The sequence below is a fragment of the Echinops telfairi genome, unplaced genomic scaffold (genome assembly GCF_000313985.2).
Source record: "Echinops telfairi isolate 266 unplaced genomic scaffold, ASM31398v2 ScPeMD7_7468;HRSCAF=8506_0, whole genome shotgun sequence".
NCBI lineage: Eukaryota > Metazoa > Chordata > Mammalia > Afrosoricida > Tenrecidae > Echinops > Echinops telfairi.
In genome coordinates this window covers 89,513,896-89,524,183 of record NW_022111369.1, presented here as the reverse complement: position 1 = coordinate 89,524,183, position 10,288 = coordinate 89,513,896, and the positions used below count along the sequence as shown (strand labels likewise).

The window sequence follows — 10,288 nt, the reverse complement described above, 5'->3', positions numbered from 1 at the left end:
CGCGACTCCTACGAGCTGACCCTGCGGGTGCGCGATGGCGGCGACCCCCCTCGCTCTTCCCAGGCCATCCTGCGGGTGCTCATCACCGACGTGAACGATAACAGCCCCCGCTTCGAGAAAAGTGTGTATGAGGCCGACCTGGCGGAGAACAGTGCCCCGGGCACCCCGATCCTGCAGCTGCGCGCCACCGACCTGGACGTGGGGGTCAATGGGCAGATCGAGTACGTGTTCGGAGCGGCCACCGAGTCGGTGCGGCGGCTGCTAAGACTCGATGAGACCTCTGGCTGGCTCAGCGTCCTGCATCGCATCGACCGCGAGGAGGTGAACCAGTTGCGCTTCACCGTCATGGCCCGCGATCGCGGACAGCCCCCCAAGACCGACAAGGCCACCGTGGTCCTCAACATCAAGGACGAGAACGACAACGTGCCGTCCATTGAAATTCGCAAAATCGGCCGCATTCCACTCAAGGATGGAGTAGCTAACGTGGCCGAAGACGTCCTGGTTGACACTCCTATTGCCCTGGTGCAAGTGTCCGACCGAGACCAAGGTGAGAACGGCGTGGTCACCTGCACTGTGGTGGGCGATGTGCCTTTCCAGCTCAAGCCGGCCAGCGACACCGAGGGCGACCAGAACAAGAAAAAGTACTTCCTACACACCTCGGCCCCTTTGGACTTTGAGACCACCCCAGAGTTCAACGTGGTCATCGTGGCAGTGGACTCTGGCAGCCCCAGCCTCTCTAGCAACAACTCTCTGGTGGTCAAGGTGGGAGACACCAATGACAACCCGCCGGTCTTCGAGCATTCCGTGGTGGAGGTGTACTTCTTCGAGAACAATGTCCCGGGCGACCGGGTGGCCACTGTGCAGGCTACCGACGCAGACAGCGGGAAGAACGCGGAGATCGCCTACTCCTTGGACTCATCCATGATGGGGATCTTTGCCATTGATCCCAATTCGGGAGACATCCTGGTAAATACGGTCCTGGATCGGGAGCAGACGGACAGGTATGAGTTTAAAGTTAACGCCAAAGACAAAGGCATCCCAGTGCTCCAGGGCAGCACCACAGTGATTGTGCAGGTGGCTGATAAGAATGACAATGACCCCAAGTTTATGCAGGACGTCTTCACCTTCTATGTGAAAGAAAACTTGCAGCCCAACAGCCCCGTGGGGATGGTGACCGTGATGGATGCTGACAAGGGGAAAAACGCGGAGATGAGGCTCTCCATAGAGGAGAGCAGTGACATTTTTTCCATTGAGAATGACACGGGCACCATTTACTCCACCATGTCCTTTGACCGGGAGCATCAGACTACCTACACTTTCAGAGTCAAGGCTGTGGATGGGGGAGACCCTCCCCGCTCTGCCACTGCCACAGTCTCTCTCTTTGTGATGGATGAAAATGACAATGCTCCCACAGTCACCCTCCCCAGGAACATTTCCTACACTTTGCTGCCACCTTCAAGTAATGTCAGGACAGTAGTAGCTACAGTGTTGGCAACAGACAGCGATGATGGCATCAATGCTGACCTTAACTACAGCATCGTGGGAGGGAATCCCTTCAAGCTGTTTGAGATTGATTCCACCAGTGGTGTGGTTTCCTTAGTGGGGAAACTCACCCACAAGCATTACGGCTTGCACAGGTTGGTGGTGCAAGTGAATGACAGTGGGCAGCCATCCCAGTCCACCACCACTCTGGTGCATGTGTTTGTCAATGAGAGTGTTTCTAATGCAACTGTGATTGACTCCCAGATAATCAGAAGTTTGCACACACCCCTCACCCAGGACATAGCTGGTGACCCGAGCTATGAAATTAGCAAGCAGAGACTCAGTATTGTCATTGGCGTGGTTGCTGGTATTATGACAGTGATTCTGATCATCCTCATTGTAGTAATGGCCAGGTACTGCAGGTCCAAAAACAAAAATGGCTACGAGGCTGGCAAAAAAGATCACGAAGACTTCTTTACACCCCAGCAGCATGATAAGTCCAAAAAGCCGAAAAAGGACAAAAAAAACAAGAAATCCAAGCAGCCCCTCTACAGCAGCATCGTCACTGTAGAAGCTTCGAAACCAAATGGACAGAGATATGATAGTGTCAATGAGAAGCTGTCAGACAGCCCTACCATGGGGCGATACCGATCTGTTAATGGTGGGCCTGGCAGTCCTGACCTGGCAAGGCATTACAAATCTAGTTCCCCACTGCCTACTGTCCAGCTTCACCCCCAGTCACCAACTGCAGGAAAGAAACATCAGGCCGTACAAGATCTACCACCAGCCAACACATTTGTGGGAGCAGGAGACAACATTTCAATTGGCTCAGATCACTGCTCTGAGTACAGCTGTCAAACCAATAACAAGTACAGCAAACAGGTAAGACGCCTTCCAAATACATTTAAGTACAATCCCAAAGAGGGCGAATAACTCTGAGCCAGCATCTTTCTGTAAAGTTGTGTCTTCAGTTTTCTCAGTCTATTATTTTATTTTTTAATAGCGGGAATTTAATGTCAGGTCATTCAACATGAATTAAGCAGAGGTCATCGGTGGAGGATACAAGAGTGTGTTTTGCAAGTTGGACCCAAGGTTCTCTGAGCTCCTACAGGCAGTATTCAAAGTAGGCAGTTTGCACTTCTCATTGCACTTGACAGCCCTAATTCATCTTACGTTATCTGCCTCCAGAGTAAATTTGTATGTAGGTATTTTTGAATGGTTAGCTTTCCCCAGGAATCATTCTCTTTTGAGGCTACTAAGTGGATAATTGGATAAAGAGATACAATTTTGCAAGTTACTCCTGGTGTCTATGCAAATTGGACACTATCAAAGTTTTAGCTACATTATACATTATGCAGGCTTTTACAGATAAACAGATGCTGATCCATGCTAATGTAGTACCAAGCCTAAAATACTGAAGTACTAACTATTTTGACGGAAATAGAGCTTTAAAAACATGTAATGATATGCAAATGTTGTGCAAAACTACATTTGTAATACATTGATATCTGTAAAAATTAGGCTTTCGTGATGGCAGGTATTTGCAAGCATTTGAATTCTTCGTGTTTAGTTTTAAAAGTTTAAAGGTAAAATTAAATTGCATGAGCCCATTCTTGTCTTAGCAAAGGCACAAAAATTCTTGAAATTGATGTACATACACCATGTATGAATATTTTGGTATGTATTGTGATATATTGATAAGATGGCAGGTATATGGAATACTCAACACAATTCTTTCTTTGTGAAATGTGGAAACAGTTTTTTAAATGTGTATATCCCGAGGTGGACTTCAGAAAGGAGAAGATTTACTTTTGCAAGTTTTGCTTCAGTGATACTCAGAAAGCCTACTCTTCATACACCAAAGTTTATTTGATGCAGAGCAAATAAAACTTTTTGTAAACTGCTGTGTCTCATCTGTAGTGAATTCTAATAAGAAAGCATCACATATATCATTACTGCTAGGACTCATTTCGAAAACCGTATTGTAACTCTCAACTCATTATCCATCAACAGGCTTCCTGTTACCTGTGGTTGGCCTGTTGAATGTGTAATGTGAGAGTTATTCAGGCAGAGGAAAAAGTTACTGCCATGACACTCACGGAAGGTGTCATTGAAAAGGGATATAAACTCTTTATTTCTTGTAAAATTATTAAAACCAGCTTATTCAGGAAGCTTTTTTATGTAGAACATGCTTTCCTGGAGCTGTTATAGATGGTACGAATAGACATAATAGGCTTTTATATCCAGTCATCAAAGCAATCTGTGGAGGAGACACACATTTAAAATACATCACATTAATGCATTTTGGGGGAAGTACATTGTGTTCATGGCTTTTGATATGTCTTTTGGTCCATGTGAGCTCAAAGCACTTTGACCTGAAATGTGACAGTGCGGAGTTTGCGTCTTCTGTGTTGTTGCTTTACCTGGAATCAGAAGCACATTTGTCTTTTGCTTTTGGTGATTTTATCAGTTTTGTGACTGAGAAAGAATCCCACTAAAATAATAGTATATTTACAAGCTTACTTGTAAGCACTTACAAATAAATTGAGAATGCAGGTGTGTTCCCTAGAAAATGGTAAACTAGAAGGTCAACTCTCTTGGAAAGATCAGCTGTCATCTAATGGCTACTTCTCATCCTGTGGCTGAGTGGTATTTGCAACCTAAATTGCCTGATCTTAAGCTTTTGAGTGAACACATCAAGTGGCAGGTTTATGGCTGTTTTATACAAACACCTCATAGGATCTGTGCTGTCCCTTAAGCTTCATTGGGCTCATCAGATAGAATCAGCTCTGTATTCTTGAATATTTAAAACCACCAGTATCCAGACTGTTGGCATCCTGTTTAAAAGGCAAAGTGATCCGCTTGTAAATAAACTCGTGTCTGATGCTATGCTCTTCAGTGAGCAAAGAAACCCACAGACCACAAGAGAAAATGCACCAAGCAATTGGAATGAATCACGCAGTTCACCAACAGTGACTTTGGGAAACTAGTGTGCCATTTGGTATTCAAAAGATGTTTCAGGTTTTAGTCATGAGTAAACAGTTGACCCATAATGAAATGATGGAGATTGAAACCCACTCTCTTTAATGTAATTAGTGATAGTAATTGATACGCTTCATCTCCATATTGCTGTCAAGGGACAGGGATATCCATGGACAAAGTTACATTCTGTATAGTCATCTAACATAGGACACGGGATCCTTTTGTTCTGATTTGTGTGTACCTAAGAAGATGGCTTTTTCTTCTCATGTTTAAAAGATGTTGGCTTTAATATATATATAAAATTAACTTTCAAAATACATTTTCTTTGATTAAGCCTGATATGAAAGGGGAAAATGAAAAGAAGACAAAGTCTTATCATAATCTCCCCTCTTTTTATGATACTAAATTTGAGGAAAAACACCTGAGGATTGCCTTCTTTGAATTCCTTGCAGGAGGAGTTAATTGAACATCTGAGATTTCATCTGATGTCAACCCTTTCCTTACGTTTACAGCTCCCTGAATTGCCATATCAGAGTCCTTCTCTGGTGATCATTTCTAAGTGATGTCTCTTATGGCTCTGCTGTCTTCGTGAGCATTTGAGAAGACCTTGTGAGGTGCCCCTCCCCAGTTGCATTTATGGTTACATTAGAATAAATTAAACAGCGTTGCAGAGATAAAAACCTGCACATAACCAGCGCTCCCTGTTTGGGTTTGTTTTTACAGGCTCTAGAGACATTCAAATCAAGCTGCCTTAGTTACTTCATGACAGATTCTAGGAGATGTGTGTTTCAGAGGTTATTTCTGAAATTCACACATTAGAGAAACTGGTGATGTAGCCCAGGTTTTCATCGTTCAGGCTTTTTCAAAGGAAACAAAAACTTCTACTCTCAGAGAACTCAGTGTGTTTAGCTGAACACTGCGTAGCTTGACAGAATTATGGAGATGAACCGTCCACCTTGATTTCATGCCTTTGGTGGATAAACATGGGCATGGTGGCTGCCAGTGTTGTGACCTGAAAGTACAAGTATATTCCGGTCCTTTTTGAGTTATATAACAAAAGCAAGTTATTCTGTTGTTGTTTTTCTGCTTATTGTAACCCTCTGGTGTTTCACTAAGTGTTAAATGACCATCTTTCAACTTTTAAAAAGAAACATAATTCTCTAAGATTAATAGATGATGTAAAAGTATGACTACCACTTTGCTCATTATTCTCAAATCCTTTTTAGTTTATCATTGCTATGCTGTTATTTAGATAATGCACTTGCTAGTAAAATTTTATTGTGTTTAGTAAATGGAAAGTAAGGTACTTTATTTTTTGGCAAGAGTACAAAGCATACAGATTGAATAAACATTAATTTAAAAATCCATTTGTAGCTGATCCTGAGATACTCAAGGAAAAAAAATTCCAATGGCAGTCTTCTTTGCATAAGGAATTGCTGAATTGAATCTGAATAATGCTTTCTTTAATTGATCAGATTCTGTCAATATATTGTGTGCTTAATAAAAGTGTGGCACTTTTTTTTTAATTACTTGCATTTTGGAAGTAAGATGAAGACTTAAGACTTAGATGCAATAAGAACTGAGTGCCAACGATATTTGTATATATAAATTAAACAGTATGTACTATAGTTGAAATGCATCTGTAAGTGATGTTAGTGACCACTTCTAGTTTTAATCTTGTCATTCAATTTCTGAAATTCCACGATACAATTTTCCCATCTGTCATAATCCCATCTGAAACTGTCTAAAGGCACAATTGATGTACAAATAGTGGGAATCCAGTTACATTTGGCTTGATCTCATCAGCAAAAGGCCAGCGACTGATTTAAGTTACATTTGTTGTCATTAGTGCAAAGGAGCTCACTAAAAGAGCATTACTTGGAACTTAGGATGCCTGGGAAACAAGGGAAAGATCACCCACTGATTTGATATGAAATGAGTACACAAATTTGCGTGAAAGTCTCTCAAATTTGAACCTATTCCTAAGAACCTATTGTATTGCTCTCACATTGATTCTAACTCGCAGCAATCCTATAGGACAGGTCCGAACTGCCTCATGGGATTTCCAACACTGCACACCTTTAGGGAATCAGAGAGTGGATTCAACCCACCCGCTTTCAGCTGGCAGCAGAGTGCTAAAGCACTGTGCCACCTGGGATCCTCCTTATCCCAGAGGCACTGTGAATTAAAAAGTGACTTTGATACTAGACCAGTCAACTGAAAGATTTCAAATTAACCACGCACCTGGAAAAGCACAGCAAAGCATTCTTTGTTTGTCATCTTTCCATCTTCAATGGTGTGTCTCAGTTGTGAGATGGCATTCACATGCTAAAGCTCATCAAATATAGTTCTGAGCCACCTGAAGATGCCCACATACATTCATACACAGGTGTATCAGCAGTGCTGCCATTACACATTTTTTTGCCTTGTGATTTTTATATATTGATATATGGGAAATTTCTGAACATTAAACACAAACTTGAAATAAAACAGACTGTAATTAACAGTGTAATTGCCACATTCTGGAATGACAAGTTATCAGTTTAGCCAGTACATTACATCCCTCCATTATGCAAATATAATTTGATTAAGATAAAAAAATTAGCAGAGATACAATGTGAACTAGAACTCAGAGCCTAGTGTTCTTTTGCGGTTTGTTATTCCATTGTTAGGGAAAATATAGCATGCCACCAACTTTATATATATATATATATATCTTTAAAAATATGTTGAAATTTACTTTTACATGTCTAATTTCATTTGTTTGTCTATCAAGGTTGATATTTTTACAATAGGATGTGATTCTGCTTTAGGCTGTGCTTATCCACAAAATGATCAGAGAGCAATTGTAATTCAAATTTTAAAGAATTTTACAAAAATTAATCACTTTCCTGCTTTTTGAAGGACAGCAATTGATGACAGACATTAAAGTACTTAAAAGGATTTAGAGCATATATTCAAAAAGTTAATCAACATAATTTTTTAGCATGTGGATCAGAAAAAATATGTAAGTCCCTACTTAACATTAAGTATGTCCTCATTAAAATGCATTTCAAATAGACAACAATTACAATGAAAACATTGAGAACTTCCTGTGGGTTATCATCAGGATATTCTTTTACCATTTGCACCAATATTGATCATTCTTTTGAGCTATGTCCTTTCTTCCAATTTGACAGGTGGCTTTCACTTGGTAGCACTCTGCACCCCAAAGGGTGAGCCGGTTTCCCCTATGCATTGGTTTCCCAGCACCTTTTTTAGGGAAATGTAAGACTGTGTTGTTTTCAAATCAGATTTTTTTTTTCCTTCAAAGGCAACTAACTCATCAGGACACTTCAGGTTATTGAGGAAATGTAGATTATTTAATTTACCAACTTAAAAAAAAGACATCTGAATGGTTTTTAAAACGAAACGGATGGTGATTAGGCCATTGCTTCCCCATTGATCACCAGTGCTGATGGGTGTGTTGAATCTTGTATTGTGACGGGGAGGCTTGAAGGTTATGTAGGAAATTGAGTAGAATGATCACTTGGGCCAGGTATGTATATGCCGTATATAGCCAATTGCTAGACTCGGGTCCAGCTCCTTTTATTTATTTAGTATGGCTATAAAAATAATAAGATCTTTCTTTATATGTTCTTAGTCAGATTTGCTTTGCTCTCATTTTCCGTTCTCTTTTCTTTTGAAGCCCTTAGATGCTTTTCAACAGCAAGGTCTTGGCTGTGGTGCATTATACAATGCTTTATTTAGCATTAGTGTTGTAGGAGAAATCACTTCAAAGAAGAATTGGGCGGAAACCATGAAAACTAATCTTAATTATCACTTCTGGTGAATTAATGTTTTAGAGGAGGAACACAGGTTTATTTTCAGGAACCTAGTTGTGTTTGTATTGAACTCAAATGCTGTGTACAAACAAAAAAAAAACTATTAAAGCTTTCAAGTAGGACTCCTGACAAGTTAGCTTCTTCTCTTTTTTTTCTTTCTCCCTATGTATTATTTACAACCGCATAATTTGCAAGTGCAAATCTTCTATTACAAAACCTCTACCACAGTACTCAGATTGAGCATAAGGCATTGGGGGAGATTTCTTTGTTGAACTTTTTTTTTTTTACCTGCATAAATCTTTATTTTCCTTCTTTCAGATCCGTCCACATCCATTCATATCTGTGTTTGGCTGAATTCCACTCTAATATGATGCTCCATTATGCACCATACAGTGATGACCTTGCTACTCCGAAAACCTGCTGGAGCCTGCCCTTGGCCGTGGGGTGTCAGCCAATCACTGCTTGTTCTGCACGTGCATTTTATTTTCAAGTCTCGCCCCCACCCCCTACTTAAGGAAAACTAGTATTGACATAAATAAACTTATAAAAGAAGCAGTATTAATACCAAAATGTGTTATGAGTGGGTATCTAAGTCATCAGCTACTCTGATTTCAAGGATATGGTTAGCAGAACTTCATCATGAAGTCATTTTTAAAAAGCTACAAAAGCACATTTCACCAGTAATTTAAAGATGATGGCTTTGTGTGAGCAGACAGAAATTAAGTCTATCATTCATGACATTCTGACTTTGAATTAAAACCTAAATTGATCAGTCATTTTTAAGTGTCTTGTAAGTTTTTCCAGGCAACTACATATAGTTCTCTGAGAGTAATGATAGCCTCTTATTTTCATTATGTGTTTGCATGTCTAAAGGCGTGTTTTCCCTCCTGTACCTGCTAGGACATGGGGATCTATTTTAACAAGTACTCCCTATCAAAGGAAACCAGAGGGATTCTTTGTGAACTCACAGACATTGCAGCCGATTCTCTGGTCCTTCATTGTGAAATACTAGCCAAAGCGTCTCCAGAATGTTCATGTTATGGTTGGGTCAACCTCCTTAAGAAATTCTAGAAATTTTCAATGAGACTTACTGAAATTGTGATCATTTTCAGAATGACTATGGATCTTGCTGTCAAGGGTGACTGCCTTCGTAGAAAGCGCTTTTGGTTTGATTTAGACATCAGACATTTAAGTAATCTTAAAAAAAAAGGTGAGCATCTTACACATTGGGGAGAAACTGACTGCGTTTTAACCTTATAAGTGATGCTCTCCCAGGATCCCCATCACACATTCGTTTAGTGCTCAGCTGTTAACAGAAGTCTGGCAGTTGGAGCCTACCAGAAATTCCATGGAGCAAAAATGAAGCAGTCTGCTTCCATAAAGATTATAGCTTTAGAAACTCTACGAGACAGTTGTCCGCAGCCCTGTAGAGCATGGCTCTTTTGTCGGAATTGATTCAATCAAATGTTTTTGTTAAGTTCTATCAGAGAATCCTGTGGAAGGGTCCCTGGTGTATGTATGTATGTTCCTGTTTGTTGCATGCATGTGTTTGTTTCTGCACCTAAGCATGAGAGTCCCAAATGGAAAGCTTGATAATGTTATAACAATAATTTGCTGCCTTACTTATTTCATTAAGGTTTTCCCCAAGTTTTGAAATAATGACCAGTCATGTCCAGATTCTTGTGATAGTTTTCTAAACCATCTTCAACCGGGCAAAATTGTTAGGAAATACCACCCTAACCCCATGAAAATCACCTACTTGTGTAGTTTTGAGGTTTTTATTTTGTTTCGTGCTAGTGTAAATTCTTGCCGAAGGGGCAAGAAAATCACAGACCAGCGAGAGTACAATAAAATCCCCAAATAACACCCTAATGATTCTCCACTTCTCATTTGGCTTTGGGCACAAGGGTCAGTGTAAGAAGTTGGTGAAAAGTACCTCTTCGCTTCCTACTTCTTGGAAAGGCGTGTTTCCTCATTGTGAGTAGTAAACCTCATTAGAT

At 40.6% G+C, this 10,288-nt stretch overlaps 1 protein-coding gene across 1 annotated transcript in view; it reads left to right on the top strand.

Moving 5' to 3' along the window:
- Nucleotides 1-6: 6 nt before the first annotated feature.
- PCDH7 (protocadherin 7) overlaps nucleotides 7-10,288 on the top strand; it is a 509,222-nt gene continuing 498,940 nt past the window's right edge. Inside the window, exon 1 of the mRNA XM_045284109.1 lies at nucleotides 7-2,364. Within this exon, the coding sequence (XP_045140044.1) occupies nucleotides 346-2,364 (2,019 nt within the window). The 5' untranslated portion in view covers nucleotides 7-345. The remainder of the gene's footprint in view (nucleotides 2,365-10,288) is intronic.